The sequence below is a fragment of the Pan troglodytes genome, chromosome 4 (genome assembly GCF_028858775.2).
Source record: "Pan troglodytes isolate AG18354 chromosome 4, NHGRI_mPanTro3-v2.0_pri, whole genome shotgun sequence".
Lineage (NCBI taxonomy): Eukaryota > Metazoa > Chordata > Mammalia > Primates > Hominidae > Pan > Pan troglodytes.
The window spans coordinates 136,267,622-136,283,807 of record NC_072402.2 but is presented as its reverse complement, the minus strand read 5'-3'; the positions used below and the strand labels follow the sequence as shown (position 1 = coordinate 136,283,807).

Genomic DNA, 16,186 nt, shown 5'->3' with positions numbered 1-16,186 from the left:
TGTGCAAATCTTGTTTGAAGGATTTTATTTTCTCCCCTTAGACCTTTGGTACATTTAGAATCTTGAAAGTTTCTAGATCTCTAACATGAAAGTTTTTAGATCTCTAACATGAAAACCAAGGTGGCTATTTTCAGGTTGCTTTCAGCTCCAAGTAGAAATAACCAGAATTGGCTTACATTAAAGAAACTGCATCTAGAAATAAGTCCTAAGATACTATTTCTATGGCTCAAAAATAACAGGAACCCAGATTTCTTTCCCTATTTCTGCTTTTCTGTCCTCAGTGTACTGGCTTGTCCCAAATTCTCTGATGTAGTTCTAATTATCATGTGCTGACAACCTGAGCAGAAAGGCAACTACATCTTTATTCAATGTTAAGATTTCCCAAAAGTCTTCCAGCACATTTCCCTTATGTTTCATGGACGAATGTCATATGCCATGTTCAAAAGAGTCTGTTATCAAGATGGGCTTAGAATATCAGACACAATGGCTCCTTTTATAATGTTTTGTAATATGTAGAAATGAGATTACTGTATTTCCAAAAATCAGTATAAGAAATCAATTTAATTTGCAAGTATGAAGGAAGTGATTTAGACAACATTTCTGGAAGATTCAGTGCTTGTTAACACCCATGTAAAAGATTCTTGGGATTCGTGAAAAATTCTAGGCTCAGGTTTCCAACCACATGAACACTCAATGGGAACATTGTAGGATTATGAAGGATTGTTACATGGTGTGTTGGAAAATAACTTTTAGCATTTTTGGTTGGCCCTTGCCCACTGCCTCTACTGTCTCCTAAAGATAACTTTAAAAGCCCTCCAGGATTTCCAAAGTACTCCAGTTGAGAACTACTGGCTTAACGCTAGTCAAGATTCATCCTTGGGATCAGAGAGAGGAGCCAAATGCCCAAGCAAAATATATATTTGAGTTCTATTAGGAGGGAGAAGTTGCTTGGGTATGGGTGGACACAGTATTTCAGTCACCTATCAGTAAAGCTAATAGCATAAATAGCAAGAAGGTATATGGAGATTCCCTAGAGCCAATAGGATATATATCTAGAATAAGATTTACTGTAAGAAAGAAACTGGCTCACAATTATGGAACCTAGGTCCCACCCACAATCCACTGCTGGGAAAGCTGTTGGGGTAAAATTTCAGTGACCAGGAACACAGTGGTGTCCTAGTCCGAGGTTAGAAGAATATGGATGTCTTAGCTCTGGCAGTTCTATATAGGCCCTTAACTGATTAGATGATGTCCACTCACATCAAAGCAGAGCAATCTCCAATTCAATACTAATCTCTTCTGGAGAGAGACAAATGTTTAACCCATTAAATGGCATCAATGGCTAAATTGACACATAAAATTAACTCACAAAAGGCAAAAAGAAATGATTGGTTTTATTCTTTAGTAGAGCCTCCCTTTAGTGATTGTAAGTACTTGCTTAGGTCCCAAGAAGAACTTACGGTATCCCTCTTACACCAACTTACTGTTTTTGGTTTTTTGTGTTTTGTTTTTTTTGGTTTTTGTTTTGAGATGGAGTCTTGCTCTGTTGCCCAGGCTGGATTGCAGTGGTGTGATCTCAGCTCACTGCAACCTCAACCTCTGCCTCCTGGGTTCTAGCAATTCTCCCACCTCAGCCTCTTGAGTAGCTGGGACTACAGGTGCGCACCACCACACCCAGCTAATTTTTTTTTTTTTTTTTTTTTTTTTGAGACAGTCTTGTCACCCAGGCCTGAGTGCAGTGGTGCGATCTCAGCTCACTGCAACCTCCACCTCCCAGGTTCAAGCTGATTCTCCTGCCCCAGCCTCCCTAGTAGCTGGGATTACAGGCACCCTGCCACCACACCCAGCTAATTTTGGATTTTTAGTAGAGATGGGATTTCACCACGTTGTCCAGGCTGGTCTTGAACTTCTGACCTCAAGTGATCCACTCCCCTCGGCCTCCCAAAGTGCTGGGATTACAGGCTTGAGTCACTGTGCCCGGTCTAATTTTTGTATTTTCAGTAGAGACGGGGTTTTGCCATGTTGGCTAGGCTGGTCTCAAGCTCCTGACCTCAGGTGATCCATCGCACCCAGCCTCCTTTTTTTATGTTGTTTTTTGAGACAGGGTCTTGCTGTCACCCAGGCTATAGTGCAGTGGTGCATTCATAGCTCACTGCAACCTCGAACTCCTGGGCTCAAGCACTCCTCCTGCCTTAGCTTCCCAAGTAGTTAGGACTACAGGTGCACACCACCACACCTGGCTCACCTCTCAAGTGATCCTCTCACCTCAGCCTATGGAGTGGTTGGGACCACAGGTGCAAGCTACCGTGCCAGGCTTTTTTTTTTTTTTTTTTTTTTTGAGGCGGGGAGAGACAGGATCTCACACTCCTGACCTCAAGCAATCTTCCCACCTCAGCCTCCCAAAGTGGTGGGATGACAAGCATGAGACACGGTGCCCAGCCTGATTATTTGTGTTGAGTGAGGTATACATTATCAGTAGAAATACTACATACATGTGTACATAATGTGTCAATTCTCAGGGAAATCAAGACATTCCATTTCTTTGATCCACATAACATTTATAGTAGTGACTACAAGCAAGATGGAGCAGCAGAAATAAAAGCAAGTTCTTACAAACTGCATGAAAAGATTGGGTATGAAGAAACAATTCAAATTTTGGAAATAACCAATATTCAAGAGACCCTTCACCATTTCAGATACCATTGCAACTCTATTCTCCAGTCATAAGGCCAGGTTTTTTTGTTTTGTTTTTGTTTTGAGACAGAGTCTCACTCTGTCACCCAGGCTGGAGTGCAGTGGCATGATCTCAGCTCACTGCAGCCTCCATCTCCCGGATTCAAGCGATTTTCCTGCCTCAGCCTCCTGAGTAGCTGGGATTACAGGTGCATGCCACCACACCCGGCTAAGTTTTGAATTTTTAGTAGAGATGGGGTTTCACCATGTTGGTCAGGCTGGTCTCGAACTCCTGACCTCGTGATCAGCCGCCTTGGCCTCCTAAATGCTGGGATTACAGGCATGAGCCACTGTGCCCGGCTCATAAGGCCACTTTGTAAGGGCTTTGTCTTCTCCCTTTCCCCACCTCTAGTATCAGAATACAAAATGAGTGAAAGCCCTGGGAACAGATAAAGGAGCTATAGGGCGACCTACAGCACTCTGAACAGCATGCAGGAGCTGTGCTTTAGCAATTACAGAATTGCTGAAACAGGCATTTGAGTAGATAAACAATTGAATATCAGCAATTTCCTACAGTTAAATCTATTAGGAGCCATTTCTGCTACAGCAGGTCAGGTAATCTGTCTTGACACTAAAGACCGCAGCTGAACATCAAACCAGCCTTTAAGGTAGGCATCAGCCCTGCAATCAAGAATGGGAAAGTAAAATGTTCCACCAAACTCACAGGCTCTTAAACAGATTGTTGAAGCCCCTGACTGAGAAAGTGAAGATTAGGGTCAAAGGTGATGGGGTTGTGGGGTGGGGAGTCCATAAGGGACTGAGTATAAAGTGCAAGATTGTGAGTATTGATTATTTTTAGGAAAATGGTCCATCGCTTTCACTGGTTCCTTGGAGTCTGTCCCAAAGAGGGTTAACCATTATATGGTAAATTTACTAGCTTAAATGGCTTCAAGTCATACCATACCAGTCACCCCTTTGCCATTTGCCATCCCCTCAATCCTGTGCATTTATTTAGCATCCTTGGTCTACCATCCACCTCCTTGGTATACCTTCCCCACTCAGCTCACACAGATCATTTCACTCAAATTCTTACGCTTTTTTTTTCTTTTTGAGCTGGAGTCTCACTTTGTTGCCCAGGCTGAAATGCAGTGGCACGATCTCGGCTCACTGCATCCTCCGCCTCCCAGGTTCAAGCGATTCTCCTGCCTCAGCCTCCCAAGTAGCTGGGACTGCAGGCACACGCTGCCAAGCCCGGCAAATTTTTTGTATTTTTAGTAGAGATGGGGTTTTACTGTGTTGCCCAGGCTGGTGTCAAACTCCTGAGCTCAGGCGATCCACACGTCTCGGCCTCCCAAAGTGCTGGGATTACAGGCATGAGCCACCACACCCTTCCCTACGCTCTTATTTTTTAATTACTTAATGTTCCATTTAGCAACTTCATCTTTTTGTTCTTTGTTCTTTTTTGAGATGGAGTCTTGCTCTGTCACCCAGACTGGAGTGCAGTGGCACAATCTCAGCTCACTGCAACCTCTGCCTCCTGGGTTCAAGCGATTCTCCTGCCTCAGCCTCCTGAGTATTAGCTGGGGTTACAGGCATGTACCACCACGCCTGGTTAACTGTATTTTTAGTAGAGACAGGGTTTTGCCATGTTGGCCAGGCTGGTCTCAAACTCTCGAGCTCAAGTGATCCGTCCACCTCAGCCTCCCACCGTGCCTGGCCTTCATCTCTTTTATTACATTTTTCCCTACCTTCTGGATTATTTTGAAGCAAATTCTAGAATTCATAATTTGACTCAAAGTATATACTTTTTTTTTTTTTTGAGACAGAGTCTCGCTCTGTTGCCCAGGCTGGAATGCAGTGGCGCAATCTCAGCTCACTGCAAGCTCCACCTCCCAGGTTCACGCCATTCTCCTCCCTCAGCCTCCCAAGTAGCTGTGACTACAAGCGCCTGCCACCATGCCCGGCTAATTTTTTTGTTGTTGTTGTATTTTTTAGTAGAGACGGGTTTCATCGTGTTAGCCAGAATGGTCTCAATCTCCTGACCTCATGATCCGCCTGCCTCGGCCTCCCAAAGTGCTGGGATTACAGGCGTGAGCTACCACGCCCGGCCGAAAGTATATACTTCTAAAAGGATTATACTACAAAACATATCATTGTTGGCCAGGCTCTGTGGCTCACACCTGTAATCCCAGCACTTTGGGAGGCCAAGGTGGGTGGATCACAAGGTCAGGAGATCAACACCATCCTGGCTAACACGGTGAAACCCCGTCTCTACTAAAAATACAAAAAATTAGCCGGGCGTGGTGGCGGGCACCTGTAGTCCCAGCTACTCGGGAGGCTGAGGCAGGAGAATGGCGTGAACCCGGGAGGCGGAGCTTGCAGTGAGTTGAGATTGCACCACTGCACTCCAGCCTGGGCAAGAGTGTGAGACTCCGTCTCAAACAAAACAAAATAATAATAATAATAATAATAATAATAAATATATATATATAATTTTCACACCTCTTAACATCTTTATAGCAAACAAGAATATGCTTTTCCCAATAGTCTCATAACTTTAAAGTTGATCTGAGTCAGGAACCAAGGGTCACACCCACATAGTTTGACATGTCCAAGTTCCTTTCAATTTAGGCTTCCCTGCCTTTTTTCCCCTTTGCAATTTATTTTAGAAACTGGACCACTGGTCCCGTAGCGTCTCCTACATTCTAGATTTTACTAATTGCTTCCCTGTGATGTAATTTAATGTATTCCTTCGTCCCATTTAATCCAATTCAAGTTCAGTTTTTTTGACATAGGATCTCACTCTGTTCCCCAGGCTGGAGTGGGTGGTGCTATCATAGCTCACTGTAACCTCAAACTCCTGAGCTCAAGCAATCCTCCTGCCTCACCCTCCCAAGCAGCTAGGACTACAGGTGCTTGCCACCACACACACAGCTAATTTAAAATGATTTTTGTAGAAATGGCACTCTTGCTAAGTATATTGTTCGGGCTGGTCTCAAACTCCTTGAGCCAAGTGATCTTCCCACCTTGGCCTCCCAAAGCACTGGGATTACAAGCATGAGCCTTTCGCCCAGACCGTTTCATTTTTCTACAACAGGTGATGTGTATTTCCATCAGAATTTAAAATATTATATGAATTCCAAACATAATTTCGGTTGGCTCTTTTGTCATGTTAGTAGCCACTGATGATCATTACCTAGATCTCTAATTTGATTAAAGGTATATTATTTTACTTCTGTCTTTTCATTTTTATTGGAATACCTCTATAGTGAGAAAATTCCCCTTTTAACAAGTACCAAGTTACACTGCAATGTACCTACATATAAGGGAAGACCAGTTAAATGTTTAGCTCTTTTCCTTAATTTACTAGTTTTCAGAATTAATTCCATAATCAAAAGTGGGGAAATTAGGTTTCTTGGGTGTCATCGTGAACTCATGGATTTCGACTTTTTATGTTTCACTTCATTGCAACCTTTCTTAGTGATACTCAAATTGTTCTAACCTTGGCCTGAGAGCCTCTTCCTGTTGGCCCTTAAGTCGTTTTGACAAAACCCCAGTAGTCCATGTTACTTTCTTTGCTTACTGATATAACAAGATGTTCCAGGCTCACCTTGTTCATTTCTGCTTCAGTCCAAGAAACAACTATTTGTTTTATCTGTTATCTTACTTGTTTAACATCCCTATGTCTCCCCTGCACCCCCACAAAAGACCATAAATATAAGGACTGAATTACATCTAAAAATTTTCAGCACTTGTCCCAGTGCTGGACCAAAAAAGTGGCATGCAATAAATATTTATGGAATTGAACTAAAAGATTAACATTTGTCTAGCTATTCTACAAGTGTCTCTATTGAGTCAAACAAGGCACCACTGGCAACTGGCAACATTAAGCACTTGCCTCTTCAGGTGGGCCAAGGGCAGGATTCAGGCTCTCCCTATAAATACTCTCTTATATGCTAGAGATAGACCCCAGCTAATGAGCTCTCCCTAGAACAGGTATTCTGTCACACACACACACAGACACACACACCTTTTTTTACACTGAGAGAATGAGAAAAACATTAAGTTTTAGTTCTCCGTGGGTCCGTGGGCCTTATTTTCTTAAAGGAGGAAATCATTACACAGTAAAGCATTAATGGCCAGTGTGTGCTTAATTTAACAAGACTAAAAATTCATGTAGAGATGTCTGATCCTCTAGAGAGGAAACTGTCATTCCTTAGCTGCAGTCCCCTCTTCAACTGAAGAATTGCATTTCACCACTAGGTGTCCACAGGGGAACAAAGGATATCTTACACTTGCCCATTCCAAGTCCCTTTCACACACACTGCACTCCATAAACAACTTGTCCTAGGTCAATTTATAAAAACCTTAAATCTTACTTTATGTTGTACTACTACAGCTTAGGTCTTCATTTACTTTAACTTATAAGATATCCTGGCCGGACGCAGTGGCTCACACCTGTAATCCCAGCACTCTGGGAGGCCGAGGCAGGTGGATCACAAGGTCAGGAGTTCAAGACCAGCCTGGCCAATATGGTGAAACCCCGTCTCTACTAAAAATACAAAAATTAGCCGGGCATGGTGGTGCACGCCTGTAGTCCTAGCGATTCAGGAGGCTGAGGCAGGAGAATCACTCCCTTGAACCCGGGAGGCGGAGGTTGCAGTAAACTGAGATTGCGCCACTGACTCTAGCCTGGGTGACAGAGCGAGACTACGTATCAAAAAAAAAAAAAAAAAAAAGAGAGAGAAAACTTTCCTCTAACAACCACACTGACTTCCAGAAGAGTCAAAGGCAGCCCTTTAGCAAATCTTACCACAACCATCCCTTCCCTGCCTTCATCTTGGCTACTCTTTTTTTTTTTTTTTTTTCCTGAACTCCAGTGATCCTCCTGAGTAGCTAGGGACTACTACTAGGGACGACTTAGGTGTGCACCACCATGCCCAGCTAAATTTTTTTTTAATTTGTAGTATAGATGAGGTCTCACTAGGTTGCTCAGGCTGTACTCCAACTCCTGAGTTCAAGCAATCCTCCTGCTTCGGCCTCCCAAGGTCCTAGGATTACAGGCATCAGTCACTGTGTGTGGTCTATCTTCGTTACTCTTAAACTTATCTTCACATTAGTGACAAATAACCTCATTCTGTAGCTTTTTTTTTTTTTTTTTTTTTTTGAGAAAGGGTCTTGCTCTGTCACCCAGGCTGGAGTGCAGTGATCACAGCTCACTGTAACCTCAAACTCCTGGGCTCCAGTGATCTTCCTGCCTCAGCCTCCTCAGTAGCTGGGACTAGGGGCACATGCTGCTGTGCCTGGCTGATTATTTTTTTCTTGTTTTTGTAGAGACCAGTTCTCTCTAAGCACAAAGACTTATTTGTGCTTTCAACATCAAAACTTATAACAGGCCTGTAATCCCAACACTTTGGGAGGCTGAGGCAGGTGGGTCACGTGGGGTCAGGAGTTCGAGATCAGCCTGGGCAACATGGTGAAACCCCCATCTCTACTAAAAATACAAAAATTAGCCAGGCATCATGGCCCACGCCTGTGGTCCCAGCTACTAGGGAGGCTGAGGCAGGTGGGTCACGTGGGGTCAGGAGTTCGAGATCAGCCTGGGCAACATGGTGAAACCCCCATCTCTACTAAAAATACAAAAATTAGCCAGGCATCATGGCCCGTGCCTGTGGTCCCAGCTACTAGGGAGGCTGAGGTGGAAGGATCGCTTAAGTCCTGGGGTCGAGGTTGCAATGAGTTATTATCGTACCACTGTACTCCAGCCTGGGCAACAGTGAGACCCTGCCTCAAAAAAAAAAAAAAAAAAAAAATGAAACAAAAACTTACTCGCCTACTCCCACCTAATTAGGTAGGAACATCACCTATATCCCAATATTTAACTTTGTTACATAATGTTTGAGCTGAGGAGGAAGTTCTGAGATCATAAAGAACAATTCCTTTATTTTTCAGAGAATCTGTGTGCCTAGAGAGGTTATATATTTTGTTCTCACCATTTAGCAGTTTGAAAAATCTTTATCACTTTTATATCACAGAACATTCCTCAACAATGAATCGTCATGGTCCCATTTAAAAAGCCTTGATGCAGGCACTACCATCCGTGCTTCATACATCCCAAACCTCTTCACGTAGATAGTTATCCCAGCCTTTGCCTCTAATGCACTGATTTCTAATTCTAAATGCAGAGATGGTGAATCTGCAGCAACTAGGCAAGGAGCTTTTGGGGCTACCTGGGCCTGCAATTGTCTAAGAAATAAGTTTTAAGAATTCAGAGGCTGACAAACAGCAATCCTACTTGGGATGTCGTCATGCTTACTTCAGCCTGAATCACACAGAAGAAAGCCTTCAAGCATGGACCTGAAGCAATGCTGTAAACACAAACATCAAAACGAAGAGGAGGCCAGGTGTGGTGGCTCACGCATGTAATCCCAGCACTTTGGGAAGCGGAGGCAGGTGGATCACCTGAGGTCAGGAATTCAAGATCAGCCTGGCCAACATGGTGAAACCCTGTCTCTGCTAAAAAAAAAAATTAAAAATAAAAAATACAAAAACTGGCCCGGCATGGTGGTTCACGCCTGTAATCCCAGCACTTTGGGAGGCCGAGGCAGGCAGATCACGAGGTCAGGAAATCAAGACCATCCTGGCTAACACGGTGAAACCCCGACTCTAATAAAAATACAAAAAATTAGCTGGGCATGGTGGCACCCGCCTGTAGTCCCAGCTACTCAGGAGGCTGCCGCAGAAGAATCGCTTGAACCCGGGATGTGGAGGTTGCAGTGAGCCAAGATCGTGCCACTGCACTCCAACCTGGGCGACAGAGGGAGACTCCGTCTTTAAAAAAAAAAAGAAAGAAAAAAAAAAGAACAGGAAGGGTAGAGTAGGGCAATCTAATATAGAAAGGAGGAACCAGGGCAAGAGGAATGAAGGAAAACCTTGGACACAGTTGATTCCTAGTCAGTAAGCAGTGTTTATGACTAAGAAGACCCCTCCGTTCACTACTAAACACAGTGAATAACACACACACAGCAGGAGTACAATATTATATAACAAATGAACATATGCCAAAAACTACAAAATGGAACCCAAAGAAGAGGTTCCAACCTGAGATTCATTTCCTGGGGGACAGAAGTATGACCGTGTCCCCACCCTATGAAAATACAGGTAATGGGGTCACTGTATAATACACTGGACTCCAAAAATGGAGTCGGGAAGCCATAAACTAGCTGTGGACTCTGAACAGGTCCCTTTCACTTTTCTTTGCCTCAGTTTCCCCATGTATGAAATGGAGGTCATACCCCCATCTTCAAAGTGTGGACACAGTTTATAACACATGCAAAAAGTATTCAAAAACCATACAAATGAAAGCGCATGACGGACATCCCTACTTACATGTCTCATAAGCAATCTCAAACTTAACAGGCCCAAGATGAAATTCTCAATCATCCCCCAACACCTACTCCTCACCTTTCCCACCTCAGTAAATGTCACCACTTCAGTACTCTGGGAACCATTCTTGGTTTTCCTCAACCAATCCATTATCCAGTCCTATTCACTTTTTTTTTTCCTCGAGACAAGGTCTCGCTCTGTCACCCAGGCTGGAGTGTAGTGGTGTGATCTCAGCTCACTGCAGCCTCGAATTCCTGGGCTCAAGGGTTCCTCCCACCTCAGCCTCCCAAGCAGCTGGGACTACAGGCGCGGGCCACCACACCAGGCTAATATTTTGTAATTTTGTAGAGACGGAATCTTGCCATGTTGCCCAGGCTGCTCGCAAACTCCTGGGCTCAAGCGATCCTCCCCTTTGGCCTCCCAAAGTGCTGGATTACAGCCGTGGGCCACTGCACCAGGCCCTTCATTCACTTCTATCTGCACTGTCACCACCCTAATGTAAGCGAAAATCATCTCTCACATGATAATGAAGCAGCCAAAATGGTCTCTGGGCTTCTCCTGTGCTCTCTCCAGTCCAAACCAGGGCTCTAAACCCTTTAAACTACCCACTGTTCTTGAAAGAAACCAAACTTCTGAATCTGGCTTAAAAGACCCTACATGACCTCTTCCCCTGCTGCTCCCTCAAACCACTCTCCCCGTCCCTGACCTTGTGCCAGCACACTGGCGTTTCTGTAGTTCTCAACTGTATTCTGCTTCCTCCTGACAAACTCTTAATCATCCTTTGAGTCTCATTTCAGAGCTGGGTCCCCGCCATACACTCTCAGAGCACCCTGAAGTACTTAAGCATTTGTGTAATTATTTTATTACAAAAAGTATAAAATCACAAACTTAAAAACCCAATCGACTATAAGCTCCATAAGGGTAAGTACTGTCATCTGTTTGGTTCACCTCTGTATCCCCAGGAAAACAGGGTCCAGCACACGGTCTGGGCTCAATATTTGAACCCAGACGAGGTGAGGGGGGACAAAGTAGCCGCCTAAAAATCCTAACTCAAAAAGATAAAGTTTTAACCGTATGTGGATGCCCATTTTGTTTCAACTCTCTCCACCCCCATTCTCAACGGCTCAGGCCAAACCATACATGGGACCAGATAGATACCTCAGGTCTCCAAGCTCAGGCAGCCCCCGCTGTCTTCCACCCCATAAAGTTCTAAGTCCAAAGTGAGCCCCTCCTAGCTCTGGGGCGAGAGAAAACAGGACTCTTTCGCCCCTGCAGGTGAGGGTCCCGGACCGCCCGGAGGCAGGCTCCTCATCCAGACCTACTGGCCAGGACTCCTCCACACTATTCCGTGCAGCCATGACGCACGCAGACCGCAGCACTTCGTCAGCGAAGAAGCCGCTGAGCGCGAGGCGCTTCTTCGCGGCTTCTCAAGCACCGTTCAAACCGCGCGTCGGGCCCAAGTGCCTAGCTTCGAGTCGCAAAGCCTCAGATGTCCACCCTATTCAAGGAGAATGGACTGAAAAGACGACGACCCCGGTCCTCTCTCTTTAAGAACCACCCCCATTCGAGCCTGACGGGGGCTCTCAGTAAACTCGCGAGAGCCACCGGCTTCCGCCCGCTTCCTCCTCTCGCCTTGCCGGGCCGGAAGAAAGGTGGCACCTCCCACCCCCCAGCCTTACCTCACAAGGCGGCGCGGACCCAGCTGCGGCCAATCGGCGGGCTCATTGCAGGCTGCGGGGCAGAGAGCCAATGAGAAGTCGCGGCGGACGCAGAGCTTCTCCTCACTCGCACCGGCCCCCTCCCTTCCGCCTGCCGCCTTCCACTCCGCCCCTGGCGGAGGAAGTGATGTCACAGGCCCCATGTGAGCGGATTGCAACACATGCAGCTGCCTGGAGAGAGGGAGCCGGTGTCCTACGTCAGAGCCGCCGCCGCCGCGGAGCCGCCGCCGGGGAGGAGCAGCCGCTGCCGCCCAGGACTGGGCCCTTAGGTAAGGCACGGGGAGGGAAAGGCCGGTGACCTTTGTGGCGAGCTGCACCGGACGGGAGGAGAGGGCCTCTGGGGGATGGCGAGGAAGGGGGCCGCTCTGCCCCAGCGGCGGCGCTAACTCTGTGGTCTTGGTGTCTCCGGGCCCCGCCGGGCCGCTCTAGGGAGGAGGAGGCGAGAAGATGGCGGACGACCCCAGTGCTGCCGACAGGAACGTGGAGATCTGGAAGATCAAGAAGCTCATTAAGAGCTTGGAGGCGGCCCGCGGGTGAGCGCCGCGTCCGGCACCCTCCGTGCCCTCTTGGTTCCCGGACCCCTCAGGATGGACGCCCCCGCGCCGCATGGCCGGATGAGGAGAACCAGGCACTAGCCAACTCCCGCCTTCTGGATCTCTGGGTAGTAGCCCCTGACCCAGGGGCGAGGGTCGGCGCGGTTGGCCCGAGAAGGGGTCCTTTCCCCGCATGGGGGTAAGGGGCCCGCGCTCCCCGGTTTAGATCACTCGGCCCCCCTCGTGGTAGGCCACCGCTACTTTTGCACCTCTCCCGGGCCCTTAAGTCCAGGTCCTCCCTCTTCGGGCTCCAGGTGCTGCCACCCGACTCGGGTGCTATTGTGGCAAAGTGTTCGGCCTTCCTTTCCCAAGGCCCTTCCCTGATTTCCTCTTCTCCTTTCGTTTCTCAGCCAGGCCTCATTAAAATGGCCTCTCCCTTCTGGGCTTCTGAGACCCGGGTGGGTGAAGTTTGGATGGGACGGGAAGCAGAGGTGGCCAGGGACAGCTTCTTTCTGATTCCTGATTTCTCTGGGTCTTCCACCTGTCCCAAGATGACTTCTCCCAAGTCCTCTAATTACCCCGGAGCTTCCTGGTTTTAGCTGTTCCAGGACCCACCTATAAACTGAAAATGCCAACGTACGCGCGATGTGAGGGGTGCTGGGTAGGTTTTGGTTAATGAATCTGCATGTGTATGTCCAGGAGAAATATGGATTAGGGGGCCGTTTGATAGGAATCATAACTACAGAGTCCCTGCTGGCATTTCTCTGAAACTTGTGGGGATATCGCTGTAGAGAGGCGCCTGATGTGCTTGATGCTTGTTGAGTGAGATTCAGCATTGAATTAAATGGGCTTTGAGTCTTGTACATTTTGATAAGAAACTGTAGGTGTGTCCATTGCGGGGAGAGTAGGCTAGATTAAAATTAGCTGTGTGTGTGTGTTTTCTTTTTTTTTAATGTTGTTCGTTTGAGGAAGGTGTGCCAGGGGTATTCCTGTTTCTTCTATTACTTTATTTTGTTCCTTTCCCAGTCATAGAAACTTTTTACTTACAGGAAGTGCCCCCCCCCCCAAAAAAAGTGTTTGGAACATTATTACATACTTGTATGTCTGAGCATTCTTAGAATAGTAGAATGGCCTGCCTCAGGCCATGTGAAAAGTTGATTTCAGCACAAGAATTTGACATTCTGGTTTCCAGCCCAGGATTGTCATTTATGGGTAGATTTGCAATTTTAGAATGACAGCCCCTCCAAGCTCTTCATTATTACTGTTTTATGAAACAGGATGTGCTTAATTGTACTGAAGGCCCAATTCACAGGTTGGTTTTACTAGTGTTTTGTTCTTAATAAATTAGGGACAGTTCTGTTTGGAATGAGGCTTCTAAAAGTTTGGCCCCATTCAGTGACGCAGTGACGGGCTTGTGCTCACTCCTTCGGTTTACTGGAGAAACGTTAGTTTAATATGAATCGAAGACAGCGGCTTATTTGTTAGTCCTTAGGTTTTTCTTTGAATTCAATAGAATATCCAGACCTTCTTAATGATCTTACAGGAACTTGTGCCGTATGATAGAGTGACCAGTTATTCCCAAAATGTGAGAATACTGTACAGAAAGGGTAATATAGGTCACGACCCATTATGTTGCACTACCAAGAATTAGCCAGGTTCTTTTGTTTCAGTAGGATCTTCTGTTTTGTTACTTGAAGCCTTCAATCCAGTATTGCATTTTATAGATTGCTGTTGTTGCAGTATTGTATATAGGTGGATGTGACCTCTGGATTTGTTCTTACTGCTTTCAGTAGCAGGCAGGTTCACACATTTTAATTTGCATACGTTATATTCTCTGAAACAGTCCAAAAAATTAAATCATGACTATAATTTGCCTGTTTGAATGAAGTAACATTGAAGATGACATTGCTTAATAAGTAACAGCATTCCTTTCTACTGCTTAATGAAGGAAACTCATTCTTAAATTTGTTCTACCCATGTTACCTAGCCACTAGAAACTTTTAAGCGCCTCTTTAAGGCTTTTGAAGGCTTTACCTCTTTGTTTAGCAAAGTTCAGTAAAGTTTAAAGCATGCTAAAAATGAAGTTATAAGACACAACTTGTATTTCAAGTTGTTGAGTTTGGATATTTCAGACATGATTAAGCTGTCTAAAATAGCTGGAGGATCTTCCGCTACACATTGTGGTTAATAATCATGTCCTACTTTGCTTTTAATCAGAATTTGGTTGCATCTTGATCCCATGGAAATTTAAAATCTTGGCCATCTCTGAGTATTGGTAAGGGAGTCAGAAGATTCCCCAGTATATACCAGTTTTTGGAGGTGGGAATATTTTCATTGCCAACTTGTGTTAAAGTCAGACTCTAGATTTTCATAGATAGGGTACAGTGAAAAATGTTATTCCTACTTTACCTAGTGATAAAATATCTTTAGGAGAATTGTAATGGGCTTTAAAGACTTAAGTGGATGGCAAAATGAATCTGTATTTGCTGATGTTTTGGGGATACTCTGGTTTTCAGGAGGAAACTGAGGTTTTCAGGCATGGTTATTAGGACAAGGTAGTGAGACTTAGTGGTTGAGTAACAGTATTGTTTTGGAAATGAAAAAGCCCTTTCCTCCCCTTAGCAGTGTAGAATTCTAGGCATAGGAATCATGGATTTGTTTTTAACAGTAGTTATTAAAATATGCTAGAATAAGAGTGATTTTGAAATTAAGATAATCCTATGTGGTTATCTCTTGATATATGACCCAAATTTAATGTAGCTTGAAAAAGGAACCACCTGCAAAATGGGCTCACTAACTACATCTGAATAAAGGGAAGTATGTTGGCAAAATAATTTATTAAGCACATACTATATTATATTATAGACTGTGCTACAGTACATTATTAAGTCATTTAATCCTCACAAGTATTGCCACCATTTGGTAGACAAGGCACCTGAGGCTAAGAGATAATTTGTCCAAGATGTCACAGCAAAAATGTAGCAGAGTTCAGAACTTAAACCAATGTGCTATAATGGGTATATTTTATTTTCAGAAAATACAAAACTAGATTTCCTTAAAATGTAGTCTGAGCTATAACAGATTCTATTTTATGTTACACGTGTGTAGAAGAGCATTTATAGAGGCCACATTACTAAAATGGGGAACTTGATAGCATTCTGTTTTGTAACCAGCATCATACTTAATCTTCTGAGTTGAAAGGAGTATCACACATAAACTTGATTTTTGATTTGGGTAGAACATGCTTATTTGGTTTCAGATAAGCCTGGTCGAATGTTAGTTTGTGTGTGCTAGTAAAATAAGCAGTTAATTATTTTGGTAGACATAGGCCCCACTTAAAGTTGATGGTAGTTCTTCCCTGTTAATGATTGCTCCTGGTATATACTCCACAGTTGGCTTATGAAGGACAAATGTATACATAAACCAATACTGTGGTTGAGGGTATCTTGAATAAGGAACTAAAACAGGTCAACGTATGTTGGAAAAAGGGGGAGAATTATTGGTTGTTTTTTCTCTTGGTGTTTTCTGAGCAGGCAAGAGGTGGCCTCAGAAATAGTGTTGGACACCTTATAGTTTTAAGGTAATGTTAATAAAATCATAACTAGAGCCTGTGCTAGCCAGGGACAGTGGTGAATGTGACAAAGGAATGGACAGTGTTAATTTGGGTTAGGTTGTGTCTGTGGGTGTTAAAATGTCTTCACTTATCTTCACTAGGAAACCTTATGTGTTTCTTATCCAGTGAACACTTGGTCAGATAACCCTCATAACCATAACCCTTGTTTGAAGGTCAGTGAGCTTGCAAACTTCTGCTGTAGTGTTTGGACATTTTAAAAACTGTTTACTTAAAAATAACTTGTTGATATCTTAACTCTAAAT

At 44.8% G+C, this 16,186-nt stretch overlaps 1 protein-coding gene and 1 long non-coding RNA gene across 4 annotated transcripts in view; one reads left to right on the top strand and one right to left on the bottom strand.

The window, feature by feature from the left end:
- Window positions 1-10,905: 10,905 nt before the first annotated feature.
- Window positions 10,906-11,823, bottom strand: LOC134810108 (uncharacterized). Its single transcript, XR_010157334.1, has 2 exons — window positions 11,739-11,823; window positions 10,906-11,557 (listed from the first exon to the last, which is right to left on the bottom strand). It is a non-coding gene; the product is annotated as an uncharacterized LOC134810108 (long non-coding RNA).
- An 80-nt stretch (window positions 11,824-11,903) lies between these two features.
- Window positions 11,904-16,186, top strand: part of ETF1 (eukaryotic translation termination factor 1) — a 36,632-nt gene continuing 32,349 nt past the window's right edge. Inside the window, exons 1-2 of one of the 3 annotated variants that reach the window (XM_001171542.6) lie at window positions 11,904-12,046; window positions 12,207-12,310. In XM_001171542.6, coding sequence (XP_001171542.1) covers window positions 12,225-12,310 — 86 coding nt within the window. In that variant the 5' untranslated portion in view covers window positions 11,904-12,046; window positions 12,207-12,224. Of the gene's footprint in view, window positions 12,047-12,206; window positions 12,510-16,186 lie in introns of all 3 variants that reach the window. The other 2 variants (XM_009449742.4, XM_003950636.4) reach the window with 2 other exon arrangements.